General features: G+C 37.3%; 1 protein-coding gene across 3 annotated transcripts in view; it reads left to right on the plus strand.

Moving 5' to 3' along the window:
* Positions 1-20,169, plus strand: part of Gria2 (glutamate ionotropic receptor AMPA type subunit 2) — a 116,627-nt gene that overhangs the window by 92,092 nt on the left and 4,366 nt on the right. For all 3 annotated transcript variants that reach the window (XM_038347469.1, XM_038347471.1, XM_038347470.1), the window contains exons 7-12: positions 587-754; positions 2,328-2,432; positions 3,259-3,369; positions 4,798-5,004; positions 5,461-5,831; positions 10,114-10,312. In XM_038347469.1, coding sequence (XP_038203397.1) covers positions 587-754; positions 2,328-2,432; positions 3,259-3,369; positions 4,798-5,004; positions 5,461-5,831; positions 10,114-10,312 — 1,161 coding nt within the window. The remainder of the gene's footprint in view (positions 1-586; positions 755-2,327; positions 2,433-3,258; positions 3,370-4,797; positions 5,005-5,460; positions 5,832-10,113; positions 10,313-20,169) is intronic.

The raw sequence follows: 20,169 nt of genomic DNA on the forward strand, positions 1-20,169 counted from the left end.
GCTGGCATCCTCATAGACTGGTAAATCACAGAAATAGCTGAGGAGTGGTGGAGTCTGTTTCTTCTTCCTCAATACAAGAAGCACAAAGGAGAAGGTAAATAAATGGTCTAACACCGCTCTAATGTGTATGTAAGAACTGCCAAGCTTGAATTAAAGATTCAGGTTAAAAAACTCATCTATTTTCTGTCTGTTTTAACCAATGAATCTCTTATTGGGCATTGAAGATATGTTTATTGTTATTTTGAAAGTTACATATCATAATAGCTCTCCATAAAAATACTGGTTCAATGATAACCTGATCTCAACAGATACAATAAGCTTCTGGTTAAGTTAGCTGAGATACTGAGATAATTGGGCATATTGAGTGTTCAGAATGAGTTCTGTAGTCCATAGCCCAACCTCTGTTTGGGTTCTAAGATAGGTACATGGAGGAGATACATTTAACGTCTTGGTCCTTTTTATCCAGTATTCATGCTGCTTGGTAGCTAAGAGCAGTCTGGATGACCCATGTTGCATGGTAGGCTAGGTCATGGGCAACAAAGTTCTGAGTTCCTCCCATCCTTATAAAATGTGTGATTCCTTTTAGTATACGTCTGCCCTGACCTACGATGCTGTCCAAGTGATGACCGAAGCATTCCGCAACCTTCGTAAGCAGAGGATTGAAATCTCCCGGAGAGGCAATGCAGGGGACTGTTTGGCCAACCCAGCTGTGCCTTGGGGACAAGGTGTAGAAATAGAAAGGGCCCTCAAACAGGTCAGTTTCACAGAACGGGTGTGAATGTGACAGCACACAGTCATTAAGGTGGTTTCTGTACGACTTTTTTTGTTTGTTTGTTTTTTTGTTTTGCCAAAACATGTAAGTTACCTTTGTTTTATTCCTTATGTTGAACATACAGGCCATGTTGTCTCCTCAGAAGACAAAGGTAGACTAAAGAGTAGACAGTTTGGTTATCCTACACTTTATTCCTTATAAACAACTATGAGGGAATTCATATCATGTTTGTTGTTCTAGGTCTGGGTTACCTCACTCAGAATGATTTTTTTTCTAGTTCCTTCGATATGCCTGCAAATTTCATGAGGTCATCATTTTTTTTTTTTTTTTTTTTTTTTCGAGACAGGGTTTCCCTGTAGTTTCTATAGCCTGTCCTGGAACTAGCTCTTGTAGACCAGGCTGGCCTCGAACTCAGAGATCCGCCTGCCTCTGCCTCCCGTGTGCTGGGATTAAAGGCGTGTGCCACCACCGCCCGGCTTCAGGTCATCATTTTTTTAGCAGCTGAGTAGTACTCCATTGCATAGCCCGGAAGATGATAGATAGCGAGGAGCCACAAGGAGGAAATGTACATTTCCCTAGAAGGGGAAGTAGAAAAGACCTCCTGGGTACACTGGCGTGGGGTTGAGAGGATGGAGACGTGGGAACTAGAGCGCGCAGGTGGGGTGGACTGGGTGTGGGAGGTCTGTTGGGGGCAGGGTGTTGGGGGAGAGTGACAAAAGACTTATCTTGATGGGGGATAAGGAGAAACCTGGTGCCGGGGAAACCCCCAGGAGTTCAAAAGGATGACCCCAACTAATACTACTAGCAATAGTAGAGAGAGTGCCTGATTTGGTCATCTACTGTAAGCAGATTGGTGACTGCCCTAATTGCCATCAGAGATACTCTATCCAGTAACTGATGGAAGCAGAGGGAGATCCACATACAAGTACTCTGCTGAACCTGGGAGTCTTGTGGAAGAAAGGGAAGAGGGATTGTTCCAGCCAGGGATGTCATGATGTCCCACAGAGACAGCGGACCTGAGTTCCTGAGAGCTTATGGGCACAGGACCAACAGTCAGGGAGCCCATATGGGACCAACCTAGGTCAACCTCTGCATGTGTGTGACAATTCATTTGGTCTCTTAGTAAGGCTTCTAACAATGAGAGTAGAGCCTCTCCCTGGTGCTTAGCTGGCTTTTGGTAACCTGCTCCCCATGCTGGTTTACCTGGTCTCATCTGATGTAGGAGGCGGAGCTAAGCCTCAGCTAGATGTACCATGTTTTTTGCAAGCCCATGGGAGGTCTGCCTCTTTCTGAATGGCAATGGAGGAAGAACAGTTGGGGAGAAGATTAGATGGGAAAGGGGAGAAAAGGGAAGATATCGGAGGAGAGGAGGGAGTGGGGGTTCATAAGTAAAATAAATGAAAAACATGTTATTTAAATAATAAACTAAAACACACACACACAGAGTAAACAGAAACACCCTATTCAAGTAACCTGTTCAGGTCAGTGTGAGCAATCTTCCCAGTTTGTATCTTGGATTTAATAAATTTATGTTCTGTTTTCATTCCATCCTTAGGTTCAAGTTGAAGGTCTCTCAGGAAATATAAAATTTGACCAGAATGGAAAAAGAATAAACTACACGATTAATATCATGGAGCTCAAAACAAACGGGCCCCGGAAGGTAAAACTTTAAGCATTTAAAATGGAGTCTCCCTTTGAAGAGGCAGATTCCGTCATGAGCCTTCTTCACTCCTGGGGTCAGAGAGCATGTGCACGTGATCAGCTGCTTCTAGAAACAAATTCAGTTTTGAAATTTGTTTTGAATCAAATCAACTCATTTTTCATAAGTGATAGTAATAATTAATCTAAAATAGTACCTATATGCAGAAGTGTTACACACTTTTTCAACTTGGATAAGAAGACTTTAATTATAAGATAGAAAAGAACTGTTAAAGATGTAATGCAATTAAATCAAATAAATAGTGGTATAAGCACGTATTAAACTGTTTAATTCAAAATCTTGCCTTAAAATAGTCTGGCTAAATTGTCACTGTTTGGGATATATTTACATGTATAAATTATTTACCCCATTAACTAAATTATCCAGTAAATGTAAAAAGTAAGCCAGGTGCACTGGCACATGACTTTAATCTCTGAACTACAGAAGCTGAGGCAGGGGATTGTGAGTTGAATATAACTTGAGCTATATAGTGAGGTCTAGACAAACTAGGGATACCTAACAAGCTATTGAGTCAATTAAACAAAAATAAATAAATAAATAAATAATAAAATAGGAAGATTCAACCCAATTTTATGAATTATCTTTGTTTTTGCAATTTCACTTCCAACCAGATGCATGTTTATGAATGTAAAATTGTTTCCAGTCCTTAGAAGTCTATGTAAGGTGGGCATTGCTTTGGGTGCAGACATGGGTTTGAAAGTGTCAAGTGTTTTCCATGAAGCCAGGCCACTTCTCATCATTGTTCATCAACTGTGACCTTTTCCAGATTGGGTACTGGAGTGAAGTGGATAAAATGGTTGTCACCCTAACCGAGCTCCCTTCTGGAAATGACACATCCGGGCTTGAAAATAAAACTGTGGTGGTCACCACAATCTTGGTAATTAATCGCACATTCCTAGGTTGGACTGCATGTTTTCTTATTCAGAGTATCTTCTTGGAGACTTGATGGTTAGGCTTTAGAGTAGTAACGACACCCAGCAGCTTTCACAATGCTAAATTCATTGCTTACCTGTCATTGTATCCCTTACTGCACGCTTACCTACTCTGACGGTTATACACAGGCTGAGTTGAAGCACGTAGAATGTTCTCATCCTCCAGAAGGCTGGAGTCTAGCTTGATAGCTAACTGGTACCCTGTTGCAGACACTAGTAAATGGCAGAGCAAAGTCTTATTTGCTCTTTACACTTCCTTTCAAATCTCACCCAACTCTGGTTCATCTCCACCCTTCCCCCAATTTGGTAATATGATCTAATAATGCTGCTAAGCCCTCTTTATGCACAATGAAAAGCAAGTGTGATCTCCTTTATACCATTCATTTGAACACAGTGGTAGCCATATGCCCTGTTCCAAATACATGACTATTGCAAGAAGGAGGCAGAGCTTGCCTGGATGTGTGGATCATGAAGATGCAATGCCAAGCAAGGAGTGGGGAGAAGGTGGAATTCATTAGGGATGTGGTTTCGTGGTTTGGCTCTCTTACTTAGTAATGAGGTTATAAATTGGTGGATTCATTTTCCTAACAACATGAGGTGAAAATATAAAGACACTTATAAGAGATTTAGATAAAACATTAGTGGAACCTGGAATTCTCTTCATGAGTGTGAGTTAGACGTGTGGGAATTCTCACCCTCATCATGCTATTGAAAGGAACCACTAACTCAATTAGATTTATATTCTGTAACTCCAAATGAACAACATTAGATTTGCTGAACCATTTCATTGTACTTCCTCTCTCATGAGTTTCTAGAGAAAGAGCTTGTATAACTATATGTTTAGCATTATTCTAGTTAGTGTATTACATCTCTTAGATGAAGTGAGACACGAAACTTTCAGGAATAGAATCAGTATGTTGCCATGACAATGACCATTTTCAGTTTATGGATCATTTTACATGTACCTTTTTTTCTACATGACGTTTGTACTTGGAGTAGCAGTAACACAGTTCTTACCTGAACTCAATAAGGGTAAGGAAGACCCAAAGCTGAATATAGTAGCTGTTAAGCAAAAATTTCCCTCTCTGGTGCTTAAGGATTACAAATAAAATGAGAGGCTATGCCAAGAGCATTTGTGTATTTCACTTGGATATGATTATATATAAGCCATTTTTAATGACCAATAATATAGAGATTTAAGGAAGTTGGTTGTAGAAGCACTATGCCTATATATTGTTATATCAATGCCTGCCATATTATCTATATCAACATATGCCTAGGTATAATAAATAATTATTAAGCTAAGAATTTGACATAATAACAGTATGTAAATTATGATGATAATCAGTTGAACATATCATCTTTCCTTACAGGAATCACCATATGTCATGATGAAGAAAAATCATGAAATGCTTGAGGGGAATGAGCGTTATGAGGGCTATTGTGTTGACTTAGCTGCAGAAATTGCCAAACATTGTGGGTTCAAGTACAAGTTGACTATTGTTGGGGATGGCAAGTATGGGGCCAGGGATGCAGACACCAAAATTTGGAATGGTATGGTTGGAGAGCTTGTATATGGGGTAAGTATATATCTCTTTAAAGGTAAAGTAATTCAGTTTGAACCATTGTTGAGAGAATGGTCATTGTATTTTAAAATATTCATATATCAGTTTTTGGCATTCCATGATGCTCTAGAAAGAACTGTTTTATTTCTTTGATAAAACTTGAAAGATTGAGACAAAAGCAAGAAGTAAACTGGAAAATTAACTGAAACATGCATTGACCAGTCTTTAAGCACATATGTTATCACAAAACTTCAAGTGTAAATCACAAGAAATGTGTAATGACCTTATCTAAGCCAGATAAATCAACGATTTGTCTATAATAGCTGGTGAATAAATACACAGCTCTCTTGCTTATTCTTTAGCACCAGAGCCATAATTACTGCCACTCTTGACTTTCCATCCCAAGTTTTAGACATGTGTCTTTCCTAACCATAAGGTGGGTCCTGTTATTTTCCTTTCTTTCCTTTACAGAAAGCTGACATTGCAATTGCTCCGTTAACTATCACCCTTGTGAGAGAAGAGGTGATTGACTTCTCCAAGCCCTTCATGAGTCTTGGAATCTCTATCATGATCAAGAAACCTCAGAAGTCCAAACCAGGAGTGTTTTCCTTTCTTGATCCTTTAGCCTATGAGATCTGGATGTGCATTGTGTTTGCCTACATTGGGGTCAGTGTAGTTTTATTCCTGGTCAGCAGATTTAGCCCCTACGAGTGGCACACTGAGGAGTTTGAAGATGGAAGAGAAACACAAAGTAGTGAATCAACTAATGAATTTGGGATTTTTAATAGTCTCTGGTTTTCCCTGGGTGCCTTTATGCAGCAAGGATGCGATATTTCGCCAAGGTTGGTCACTCGCCTGCTTCAACTTTGTGCATTTTAGGTCTCAAGTGGATGTCCATGGTGTTTATGAGTTCACTATGAAGATGTCTCCAGCTGCCGACTGTTTGTCCAAGCAATTTAATATGCTTAGAGGACAAACTTTTACCATCGGCGTAAGCCTGTGAAATACCTGAACAATGTTCTTTGAATGTTGGCCATGTGTTTCCCTGGTGAAATTGTACACACCATGGAGAGGCTATAAAATGCATAAGGTTCCTATCATTCCATGCCTGCTTGGAGGGGTACCGTGTTTTTGCTGCATATTCTCATTTTACAGTCATCTGTGTGTTGATCCACAGACCTGTATATGGGAAAATGGGCGATGTTAGCTATTTCTGAGTCAACAACATGTTAGACAACACTTCATTTGAACATACTTCATCTCTTTATTTTCCTATTATCATCAGTTCATGAAAACGGTGTGAGAGAGAGATTATTAAACTTTTTGAATATTAGGCTTCTGCATATAGAGGTCGATCATACATTTTCAGGTATCTAAAAATACAGACAGAAAACCAATGACTTGCTGCAAATGCCACTCACACATCAGAGATTCACATCAGGATATGATCATCTTAGACTAAAGTGACTAATTATCAGATGTCTGTCACAATTCACCAATTGTTTTTATTTATGTTACAACATGCATGATAAGTACCTGTGTCTCTTCAGACAAGTAAATCCTGCTTCTGCTAGCGTGGTATCATTAACATTTAAAGCCAGGATGATATTTGTCTTCTGGGCCAGTTCAATTTGAGGTAGAATAGTCTCCTTTGATTCCAAGGGTAAATCTTTACTAGTAAAGGGAGTGACTTTTTGATGATAATTCATTCAAATATTAGTTTTTGAGTATTTAGTGGATTACAAGCAATTAATTTCAAAATGAATATAAACATCTTTAAAATGCATAGCTTTCTGAGTGTTAAAGTATCTTTTTATGGCTGAGAAGAAGGAAATGTACCCCGTAGGCAGAAATTATTTAACAATTGATCTCTGATAGTCAGTAGCTCTAATGGTAGTGTATTATAAAAGTTACATTAAAAAGAAAAAAAAACAAATAAAGTAAGTATTTATAAAAGAAAAATCTTTGTCCACATTTAGGTCTTCCATGAATTAGAAATAATCTAAATATATTTTCATGTTATACAAAGAGGAGTATATGGTGCTAAGTGCAGAGCTAAACTCTGACAACATGTAGAAGGGTTGTCGTCTCTATATTTAGTTATCTGATTTAAATTAGAGTTGTGATGATCAGTTTCTAAGAATAAGGAAGAAAAAATAACAAAACTGAAAACTCAGAGGACAATCTGGTCCATAGAACAGTAGCTTTCATGGCTGAGCTTGGTTAAGTCCACTGAATCCTGGTCACTAATTGTAAGTAAACGCAGCTGAGCTTGGGTAAGACCGCTGAATCCTGGTCACTAATTGTAAGTAAAGGCAGCTGAGCTTGGCTGACACACATTCTGCTCTGCCTTTCGGGTAAGCAGACTTGTGTGTGGGTTTATAATGAAGTAGGTACTGTCCTGTGTTCCCAGAGATGGACCGGGTCTGGGAGCCTTCCCACCTCCCACTCACAGCATGGCACCGCAGATGCTTTGCTACCTAGTATCCGCTAAGCATCAGGAAACCTTCTGATTTTGTGGCTGGAATGGAAGGCACACTTATTCTAGAACATTCCAGGGTCCACTATGGCATTCAGACAGTTTCTCTCTCTCTCTCTTTTTTTATTAAGCTTACTTCTGAAATAGTATATTTTCTTTTGTGCTTTGATTTTATTCTCGAGTCTCACTACAGTTCTCACTCAAGAGCATTCATTTCTTAGTAAGGTATTTCTTAGTTAGGGTATTTCCCTTGTTAATATATTTTTTATTTCAGAATATTTAGATATAACACCTATAATAAAAATACACTTATCTTTCTGCTTATTCTCCGTATACACTTAAAACTGAAGCTAGAGCATAACACTGACCAACTTAATGATTGTTTTAATAAAAGAATGAAGTGCACTGCCTTGTTTTAGAATGCAGTTATGGCCACTGCACAGCAGAGCAATAGAATGGGTTGCTGTCTTACAAAGAGGTGAAAATGAACAGACCACTTAGAAACTCCTTTGATAAACCTGGAAATGTATCACCCTTTCCAAGTGAGATCTGCTGTGGAGCTCCGTTAAGAGCGTTAAGAGGGCACACTTGAAGTGCAGTCTAGGACAATTTACTGAAACCAGTGATTATAACTTGCCTGAAATTAAAAAACAAAAGAAGAAAGTTGGTTTGAAGTCCCTTCACTATGAGATATGTTTTTAAAACATAGGCATTAGAAAGGCAATGTGCACAATGATTATTGTTATTCTTCAGACTGCTTTTTTTTACATCCACAATATCTCTCCATGTAAATCCTATGCCATTGAAACATCATTATTTGGTGTGTATTTAGAAGACATGACAGTGTCTCTGCTTTCACATTCTTCAGCATCTGCTACAGAAAGTAAAAAAAAAAAAAATCTTTGTTTTTGATGATGGCAACTTTTGTTACAAATCAAAATCAAGTTTTCTCCTCTTAATAAAATTTCTCCAGAATTCTCAGAAAAATTAATTGCTGCTTTTAAAATAAAGATAAGTGATAAAATCTAAAAACATTTTCTATGTCTTACAATTAATATAGTTAAAGTAACACTGAAATATTTGATCATAATAATATTTTTAAGCACTGCAATAAAAGAAAAGTGATAACTAATTTTTATTTTTAAACTAGAATAGAATAACATATAAGCACAATTCTTAACCAGGTAGGAGATATAATGCAGTGTCAAATGCACTAAAAAAAAAACATCCTTAGTGTTGAGGGATCCAAGCAGCCATGTTCTGAGTCTGTCCTCTGAGTTCAAGGTGTGTGTCCTATAATTATCCTGCTGCATAGGAAGCTAGGATACATTGGAGGATGGCTGTGTCCATATTAGAGTTTCCCAGAACCAATATTTATAAAACATTTGATTTAGATTCCATGTGAGAAATATTTAAACCTTTCCTTTCTAACATGTTAATCTGAATATTTACATTTTATAGTGACTTTGGCTTGGGGGTTAAATTGTACTCCTTCAGTTTTTCATTTAAAGCAACGGATGGCCTAAACCTTAAGGTTTTTGGAATTAGCTAGTCCTTTTGTATTGAACAAGTGGTCTATTCTACTAAAAATCACCGGAAATTTATCTTATATCTATTGTATCGAAGGCTTCATTGCTTAATGCTAATAGTCAATAAATTTGATTCTGCCATTAAATTGACCAACTTTTTTTGTTTAAACAATCTAGAAATGCTGCTACTTCAAATTTCTCAATTATATGACGAATCCCATACAATCTAAAATAACACAGCAGATGGCTGTTGGTATCTACATAACTGCATTCATCTCCTTCAATATTTAAAGAAAAACACTGGCAATCTATTAAGCTTTTTCAAAAAACATCACGTGTGTTTATAGTCAGACAGATGCTGCTGTCCTCTTGTACTTCACATTAGGAATTTATATCTTTTAAATTTTAAGCATCTAATTTGTTTTCTTTTGAGTTTTCCTTCTCTTTCAAGCAGGAAACACAAAGGAACAGGGTCAGAGCAGTCCACACCGTGAAGGCCTCTGATTTATTTATTCATTGAGAATTATGTTTTACATTCAGTGCCATTTCAAATTTCATCTTCCATTCCTCTCTGGTGCTGTGTCAAGCACATGAACTTCACACCCCAAAACCTGATGGAGCTGAGCTTGTTTGTGGGGTGGGGGTCAGCTGCGTTAAGGGGAGACTGTATTTTATGCTGAAAGCTATATCAATGCTACACAGTTTAGTAACACTTGTTTTGTTATAAACTTTAATGCTGCTCTATAGTTCTTCTGCTTGTGTTTGCATCATAAGTAGACAAAGTATTATGTATATTAGATGAGATATTTGTACATTTCCTGAAGTTGCTTTCTTGTGAAATTTTACACCATTAATTACTTGTGTCTATAGTTATGGGAAGATCCCAAGGGTAGTGTAGGTCTTTGGATACATCCTCAGATCTCAATCTTATTACTCTGTACTTCTAGCCTCAAATTGTTAGTCGTTCCTAGTTTCCTGAGCTAAAATTATATATATATATATTGCAAGGTATAAAGTGAACTATTCTGTAAGCGGCTATTTGCATATGAATGTTAACTTGTTTTTATATTAGATATTTCATTTCACTTTACGAATCCATTTCATACTTGTTATCAGATCCCTCTCTGGGCGCATTGTTGGAGGTGTGTGGTGGTTCTTTACCCTGATCATAATCTCCTCCTACACGGCTAACTTAGCTGCCTTCCTGACCGTAGAGAGGATGGTGTCTCCCATTGAAAGTGCCGAGGATCTGTCTAAGCAAACAGAAATTGCTTATGGAACATTAGACTCTGGCTCCACTAAAGAGTTTTTCAGGGTAAGAGATTCTGGTTTCTTAGTGTCTGTGTTGCTTGTTTGCTTTCTCTAAATTTAATCCCTGTAAATTATCCTCCCTCTTCTTCCCATGGTCCATGAAAGGGTGCTGTGTGGAAAGAACCAGCTGTCTCTGTTGACTTTGATCTTGGTATGTTTCTATCTCAGATTGTTCCGATATCCAACTCTTGCTATGCTTCCACACATTTTTACTCTAAGTTCCTCAGAAGAAATAATATTGTTATGCAATCTTAATTTTATAAAAACTAATAGACTTTCCTTGAGAACAAAACGGAAACAAAATACAGTTTTCTATTCTCAAAGGAAAGGGTGCTGCAGCTTTCTTTCATGTTATATAAGCATGGGTTTGGTGGAGACAGTTGCAGGATGAGGTTGGGGGGAGACAGATGGAGTCTGGAGATGCAGTCTGGGGACACAATCCCCCCTTTGGCCTGAGCATTGGTAGCGGTAAAAGAACTCTTTAGTGGCTGGCCTCTCTGCTTCTCTGATCTTCAGCATTAACCCCTATACCTGACTCTGGGTTTTTATCATTAAGACCAATTAAAATTTTTGCTACACATGACCCTATCCACATTTGATTATATGAAGTTAAAGCCTCAGTTGTGGTTGGAATGTGATCAGGTCCTTGCTGTGTCTTTTATGGCAGCTCTGGAAGGAACTTGAAAGAGCCTTGGCTGATCTCAGTGCACACAGCATTGTATGAGCTCTTAGTGAGAGAAAGAAACTGTGTGGTTGACTATTTACAAGTTGCTACTTACTGTGTTCCTGTCAGAAGAGGGAATTTAAGATAAATATACCACCAAATAGAAAAGCACTACGACTTTCATTGAAATGCATGGCATGTTTATGATTTGAAATGTATTGTTCTCAAAGGCTCATCTCTCCATGTTAGATTAAATCAAAGTCTATGATTAGTTTTTGACACACTTGCCACTTGCATTAATATTTGATAATGGGGTCGTACAATGTAATACTAGAATGGTTTCCTTCTGTGTATACTCCTGTGTTTTTTTTCCAGGATACTGTAAATCTTTAGCTGGAACCTTGGTATATCATTCCTCCTCACACAGCTCAGTGTAAGGGAATTCAGTCCTAGATCCCGTTTATGAAAGGAACTTCAATCTAATAAGTGTTATGCTAAATGTAGTGAGCAAAACATAGTTCATTTAGACATCTTAAAGATAAAATATTTGTTCTGTCACCAGTTCCCCAAGAATTCTCAGTCTATTATCTGAGTGTAGTTGAAATTTTATATTGCTGGAAAGGAGAGAGGATGCAAAGGGAATGCTTGCTACCTACCTTGAGATTAATGTTCATCACACATTGGTTCTATGGTCTTCTTCAACCGTCTTTTAACTCTAGGTATTTGGGATTTCCATGTAAGGTACATTCTAGGCAGGCTGAAAGCTAACCAATTAGATTGTCATGGTGGCCAGCTTTCCAGGAAGAGGGAATAGGGGAAGTAAGTTGAACATGTGCTCGTGTGTTTTGTTATTTGGCCACCTGATTTTTTACAACCTGACTGAAGACCCCGTGAACACTTCTAATGTTATTAAATCTTCTAATACGACATAATGTCATTGTGTTGCTAGGCTTTCCTTTGTCTGTTATTTTAAAACTTGGAATTTTATTAATTCTACTAAAGCATCTATGAGAAACCGCATCATATTTCTGTTGTAACAACAGCAAGCTTTGAGTTTAGGTTTGGGGAAAACAATTTGAGAAGTAAAGACACTGTCCAAATCAAATTACAGCTAAAAAAAAAATGAATAAGACCTAGAATGTTTGGAGATGAATGTCCATTTCTAAAAACCAATTTGGATTTCTTACAAATTAATCTAATTTTAATTATCAGTTTCATTAAATAACTTTGTTAATGTAACTGTAACTTACATTGAATTTCTATGTAATTTCTTATGGTAATCTCTTTTGTACTACAGTGATTCAAAAGCCTAGAGTACTTTCAGCGTTCTGGTGAATAAATTAATATTAAATTAAGTTGTGTGACTATTACTGTACTGAAATTGGTGAGTCCATATAGATTTCGAAGCGTGGCATGAGCTCTAAATTTTCTAATTTAAAATGTGTGTTTCTCCTTGATGCTAATCAATAAATTGACATCAATATTTGTTGCAAGAAAGGGAAAGTAGAATACAGTGTTGAAAAATCTGAGAGATTTGGGGCTGGAAGTGGCCTCTATATATCTACAGCTTTCTCTCTAAGGACTCTGTTACACTGCCATGACCTGCTGTAGGCTTGCTAATAGTACTTAATTAGAGTGCCACTGTAGCGTTCCTATAATTAGGAGGGAATTAGGATTTCAAATATAAACTACTATTTTTAGAGTTTCAATTTTGATCATTTCCCCTCATTAAAATAGGACAGATCATAGTTTTTAAATTTTGTTTAGAAAATGATTTTTTTTTAACAAAACCTGAGTTTGCTATGTTCCCACAGCAAGTTAGAATCTAGAGAGGCAGTGGCATTCTCTGTGAGCCCGCTACAGGTCTGTTGGTCCACAAAGGACAATACTGACTTTCAGAAGGGAGTGGGAGTTTCTTCCTGTGTGTTCTTAGTCCTTCTCAGTGTCATCAGTCCAGTTGTCACCTCTGGGAGGACAGGGCACACCGTGTACTCTCTGACCAAGTGTTACGTGCTAGTGCTGTTAGTGTGAGGAAGAAAAACACTGCCAAATCCTTGTCAAAGCAAAAGTTCTTCCTCTCTTTGGCAAGGAGTCTAAATACTCTCATTTGCAAATAGGACAATTGTTCTGATCTAGGTGCATTAAACTGCAGTGTTGTTACTCAACATCTTAGACGTTTTTGTATACTAGAAACAGTATAAATGACAGCTACATAGTATCGACGCAATTGTCCCTCCCTAGAAAGAGTTAATTTGAAACTTTCCTGCTTTTATACGTGTGTAAGTGTGTATGTCTGTATGTATGTGTCTGTGTGTTCATTTTTACAAATCCATAGTCATGGTTACCAGACGGTTACAATAACTGAGATTATCCTTGAGGGCGAAATGTTTTGTCATGAATGACATTGAATATATATGTCTGGACTTGGGAAGTGTACGTTTTTAATCTCAGCTCTTTGGGAAAGGGAAAGCGAAGAGTCACACATTTGAGGTCTACCTTGACTACAGAATGAGTTCAAAACCAGCCCAGGACACTTAGGTCTCCTTAACAGGATTTTTAATAAAATAAAAATAAAATTTTTAATTTTAACAGGATTAAAAATGAAAGTGTGCAAGAAGGGTCACCCCTTTAGGGGTGTCACTGGAGCGGAAGCAGAACTCTTGCCTGGCACACACAAGGTCCTCATTAACAGCCCTGAGCCAATAAAGCATGCAAGTACGATCATGAATGAAAGTGTTCTAGGTATTATGGGCTGGCTTACTTACCGGATGGGAAGTACTGTTTCAGTGATGTTAGAATCCTTGCATTTGCTGATTGACTGTAGCAAAGACTCATCATAAATTCTTGATCCCCAATGACATGACATAGAGAATAGTGATTTCACTAGTTTGTAAACCCTCCTTTTTTTCTATTAGTTTCTATTAGTTTCAGTACTGCCAGTGATTTCTGTGCTACAGTTACAAAAATCAACAGTGTCTGTAAGGCATAAATAAGTATCTGTTCATTTTAGCATAGGAGTCATACATATATACAGCTTTCAAATGTTGCAGAAATTTAGAGTGGCTATATATATATGTAGGATGTTACCCACAGAAGAAGAGATCCTTTATGATCCTTCACACATGTTTAAATGTGTAAATAGCATCTAAGATTGTAGCCATTAAATAAATCCCAAACATGAAGACATAGCAAAGAATAGCATGCTGGGCGGTGGCACATGCCTTTAATCCCAGCACTCGAGAGGCAGAGGCAGGCGGATCTCTGAGTTCGAGGCCAGCCTGGTCTACAAGAGCTAGTTCCAGGACAGGCTCTAGAAACTACAGGGAAGCCCTGTCTCGAAAAACAAACAAACAAAAAAAGAATAGCACAGTAAACATGGTGATGATATTCATGCATGGTTAGTCATATCTATTACATGTTTCTCATCTTTCATGTTGCATAGATTGATTACATGCCTGCTCCTTTTCTAGATGGCAAGGTGAAGTCATTTCCTCCTTGTTGGCAACCTTCCTTTCTCTGACATTTTAATTTTATCACCATTGTACAGAGCATCTGAGGAAGCATTTTATTCATCTGCAGGCTTTAAGGACATAGGTAGCTCATAAGGAGTTGGTTCTGCCACCTCTGTTCAGTTTGACCTCGTTAGAACACTGCAGAAAAGGTCAAAATTTAGGAGGCTTTGGCATTGGCTCCTTTCAAAGTTATTGCCCTGCTTAGTGACCATGCAACTCAAGCAGTGGTTCTCAAATTTCACAAGAAAAGAAGTCTAAAGACATGGACAGGAGGCTCTTAAGTCATGGGACTTCAGAGTTCCAATAATGAGAAGGGACTCCATTTTATTACTGGATTATGATTATTGGGCAAATTAGTGCCTTTTTCACGATAAATAGGTTATCTTTTTCCCACAGGTATTTTCCACAAATGTCATTGGTCTCCAACAGTCTGGCTTGGTCATTTAGAAACTGACCCCTGCCACACCAGCTGAGTGCTCCATCATCAGACCACAGAAAGCTTTTGCTTACAGACCATACACAAGCACACACATCATCCACAAAGCATTGGTTTTCACAATAGTGAATGCCGAGGACAATCTCTCAGGAAAGGTCACAATGATGAAATTATTCAACAGTTCCCTCATTTTACAATGATTAAAAAGCCTAGTTTGTGTGCTTCAGAAAGAAGATGAGCATTACAGAACAATGCACAAGCAAGATTTAGGGTTTGATGCACTTTATTACCATGTTTATAAAGAATTATCTCTCTCTGTTTATACTAGATGTCTTTCTCACACCAGTTGCCATGACAATAAACATGTCTGAGGGCTCTGGACAGAGGAAAAACAGAATTTTAACATCATTTCAATGATCAGAGTAAAATAAAATTAAGAATAATCATTGTTGGTAAATTTAGAAACTTTTCAATTATGATTATTATATTTTATACATTATATATTTTACATATTGTATATTTCAATTATAATTATAATTACTTGAAGAAAAATACGACACTGAAGTAATTTACAATTCATATTTCTGCATTATTTCTGCATAGTTTTGTTCTAAATCTTACAAATTGTCCACCCAAAGCATAGTGCCTTGTATGGATGTGGATGGCTACTCATTTTGTAGAGTAATAGAAACTTAAAAACCAATGGCAGTAAAAGACATCTACAAATATCATAAATGAAATTACAGCAAAACTGTAGGCAGGCGAAAGTATTTAATTAAAATTATCAAAATTAAGTACTTTAACCATGAAAGGGATTTCCATTTTATTTTTAAGATGGCTAACATATGGTATGAAATTGTCTTTTCTGAACAGTTTAGGTGTGAAGTCATTATCCTGCACAATTTTATTCCGAATGAATTTTTTGGTTGCTTCATTTTGGTTTTCTGAAGCAGTATCTTTACTGTCCATCCCAATCTGCCATTGAATTTCCAAACACCAAATGCCTTTTGACTTTTTGGCACAGGCAGTCCCAAACCAAAACAGGAGTGAGTTATCACCTTCAGCTTCAATTACTTCTCTTTACCAGAGATTCATTATTGACATGACAAAAAGAGAAAGAAGAAAGAAGGAAAGAGAGAGAAAAAGAAGAATTTAGCTAAATAATTTAGGTGGAAGATTATGCTTAAGGATGAAGCATCTTTGGTCGTTTTGTCAGGGAGACTTAGATTGCTGCGTTTAGGACCTTATCCCCAGATACAGATGTCCTTGTAAGTGAAGGTGGAGAGCGATGGCAGCGGGAAGGGAAAAGCAGCCGCAGTCTACGTTAGTAAGTGACTTACCCCTATGTGTAGTGAATTCACAGCTCTTTGTCTTTTTACATTTTCCTGTATTCCAAATGTCTTTATGCATTTCCCAAGGAACGTGTAGATGGCTCAGAAGGAAAATTACATGTCAAACAAGCACAAGGGCTTGAATTCTGATGTATCACCACAAGGCTATAAGAATCTTACCCGTGAGATTCTGGCATCTTTTTCCTTCACAAGCTACATGTCACCTGCCTGAGTCCGCCTTCTTTCTTCCTGCGTTCATTTTAGTTTTCCTGCCTAGCTCTCTTTTGACTGCCATAGGTCAGAGCAGCTTCTTTATTAACCAATAGTAATAAAATAGTCATAGCGTACAGAGTGTCATCCCATATCCCCAAGAGTTATCAAGACAACAAGTGTTATGAAAATGATAATTAACAGTATGTCCATCCTGGTTAAGTTGATTACCCCTTCATTTAGTTGTTTCTTTTTTAAATCAGGCATTGCATAATCATGTAGAGACCTAACATTCTTTATCATAATTGCGTTTCCCATTTTGTAACATGAGGGAAAACACTCTCCCTTTTAACTAACTCCTGCCTTAATAAATTTCCAATGTTCTCACAAATCTGCCACCAACAGTAATGAAGATGTGAGGTTTATTGCTGCTGCATAGAAAGTAAAAGCCTGTCTGGGTCTCAAGTCAGCTACCTAGTTCTGCAGCAATTTGAGAAGGGGGTTCAGGGAAATCCCAGCAAGAGAAAAGAAAGGAAAACCTAGCCAGTTGGGTGGTGCTTTTTAGTGAATTTGTATCCCAAACAATGGGTGCTAGATGTGGCGCTACTAATTAAAAACCCAGAGACTGATATTGGCAGTTCAAGATGAAAATCAGAGAAGCAAACAACTAACCACTAGGAAGCTCTTACCTCTATGAAATCTTCAGACTGAAAACAGAGTGAGTTTCTGTTTCATCCCACCTTCTAGTCCTCTCTAGTGCTCATATCTTTAATGTAAGTACATTATAAGTTGGAAAGTGGAAAGTTCATGAGGACTCAATCACAGACAAATAGTTGTAGACAACTACAGATTGCTAAGAGTTGTAGAATAGTATTTCCCAGGGAAGGACACATCAATTAGCTGTGCAATACCAAGTCAGTCCTGAAAACATGGACATGTAGGAAACATTATGCAGATAGAGCAGATTGTATTTACATATTTAAGAAACTAGTGTGTGTGTGTTTGTGTGTGTGTGTGTGTGTGTGTGTGTGTGTGTGTGTGTATAAAAGAGGCCATAAATTTGAAAGAGGGCAGAGGAGAGGAGTGTGAACAGGAAGGTTTGGCGAGAGAAAAGGGGAGGGAAAATGATGTGATTGTGTTATAGTCTCAAAAAATTAAAATTACAAAGAAAAAAATGTTATAAAAATAAATAAAAATGACTCAATTGGCCTCAGAGAGCTTGTGGGTCTAGAACAGAGATGAAGAAGTATCAGCTATACAGACTTCCCCAGTGCACGGAATTTCTGATGGCTGGAGATAATGAGAATCGCTGCTAAATCATTCAATTGAAAAACTGTATCAATACATTTATCTTCTATATTGCATTTTAATGCCTTTCAATCTTGGAAAGAATACACTTATATTTTGGGGAAAATTTTTTAATCTAGTAGGAAATAGAAAAGTTTTATGAATGAAATGGAAATTGTTATCACTAATGTTTGGGCTTTCACAAAGGGCATCAAAACATTTAACCCTTTAATGCACCTTGGATATTTTCACCAATTTTGAAAAAATTGACCATTTCAATGAATAAATAGATAAAATATTTGTGTAACACTGCCAATTTTACTAAGATCAAACAGTGAAATTTTAAAATAAATAATAGAGACAGGAAAAGGAGAAATGATAAGTAAATCAGCTTCCAATACCAAGGGGATGTTGGTTTGCCTTACCAAGTCTCCAGCTAGTCAATGAAGTTCCATTTTTAAAGGAACCTAACTTGGATGAGATGCTGTGATGATTGTTAACTTTCCAGTTGAGTTCCTGGAAGGATATCCCTATAACTTTATGCCATAACAGAGATGAAGTCTGCATGACAAGATAATGCTTCCAAATCTGTGATCTCAAAGCAGAATAATTTCAGTAATGGAAATATGTCTCCATGAGATAGAAAAATTATTAGCTAATAAAAACTGTAATTGGGGAAATAACGTTGATATATGTTAGGGGAGGACACCTAGAACTTCTCATCCCATAGAACACTGAGTGGCAATGGCACCAAGCCTGTATATAGTTAGCTGTCCTTCTGAAGTAACGAGTACATAGAGTGACTAATCTCAGACACAAAGACTGCTCTTACTCTGACTGCACTTAACATTAGATTTTCACCACCTAAAATACGTTCATATGTGCAGCTGTTGGAATCCTGGGGTGGAATCCTTAGCATGTCTTTAAGTCTATTTTACAATAAATTTTGATGAGTTGACATCACTTCTGTCAATTTTAGGTTATAATGTGAAAGTTCCATGCCATAAAATAGTAAGAATGTTCAAAATTTCATGACTGTTAAAATAAGTTATTATTTCAATTTTGGATCCTATGCCTTCTATTAATGAATTATAATAACCAAATGGAGTATTCCATGTCATCTTACTAAAGATGATTAAGGTGATTTGTGAGAACAGTGCAAAGAAAAATATGTAAAATTGACCTTTCAGTCCATGTGCAGATGGTTTTAGCTTTATGTGGAAAATATTAAATGTCTCCTTTGAAGATCGCCTTTGTTGCAGAGTCAACTAATTTTTAATGATATGTATTCATTCAATAATACTATTTCCTTCTTTCTTATCTATCATTAAACATGATAGCTTAATCTTGAAGCAAAGAGTACTCTAATGTTCAATATTCAAATGAAAAATTACTGTTTATTTAAGAAATACTATAAATGGCCAATGGATACGTCCTTAAAATGTTATTTTTCTAGAAATAGATCAGTTTGTGTCTGTATTTATCATGGTTCATGATACTAGAGGAATAGTAAATACTAGAGGAACAAAACTAATAGAATTAAAATATAATAAAATGTAGTTAGACTGTCTTATGTACTATAGTCTTGCTGTTTCACACTGAAGTGGCTAAGACTCCAGGAAATCCTCAACCCACAAAACTAGATGTATCAGTAGTCCCACGCTGACTTTGAAAGCTTAGAAGATTGCTGGGGAGCCATCCATCTCCAGTCAATATTATTTGAAGTCCAAACATGCTAAACTCTGATATCAGCAGCAGAATACAGTACCAGGAAAAGCTGCCTCCCAGAGGAGGCATGGAGACAGATGAACTCACCTGCCAGACATGGAAATAATGAGACAAAAAAAGAAAACATTTTTCTTTCACCTAATGGTGTTTTGAATGGTATCGTCCCACTCACTTGTGGATCTGAATACTTCTTCTCCAGTTGGTAGACCTGTCTGGAAAGGATTAGGCGGTGTAACCTTGTTAGAGCAGGTGTGTCACTGAGGATTGGCTTGGAGGTTTCCAAAGCGCATACCATTCCCAGTTTGCTCTCTCTGCATTCTACTTCTTGATCAGGATGCAAGTTCAGTTACTGTTCAAGTACCATGCTTCAATGATATGCCCAGTGACTTATGTCTTCCTTGATTCCAGAGCCAGTGAAGTTGACAATGAAGTTTAAGCCCCACAATGTCTAATAGAAATTTCCAGCATCATTGACCATGCTTTTTGCTTAGTGTCTCTAGATAAGAGTCTTAGTGCCTAGTGCTTTTCATGTCTAATTAGGCATTTGAATTCCTGTTCTGCCTCTAATTAAGAATAGAATATTTAGAATTGAGGTAATAAAAATATCCTTTTGATGTTCTTTTAAATAAGTCCTTTATATATTATAGCATATTTTTTGATTCATTATGGGTTCCTACTCCTTTTGAGTGCAGT

This window comes from Arvicola amphibius, chromosome 11, assembly GCF_903992535.2.
Source record: "Arvicola amphibius chromosome 11, mArvAmp1.2, whole genome shotgun sequence".
Lineage (NCBI taxonomy): Eukaryota > Metazoa > Chordata > Mammalia > Rodentia > Cricetidae > Arvicola > Arvicola amphibius.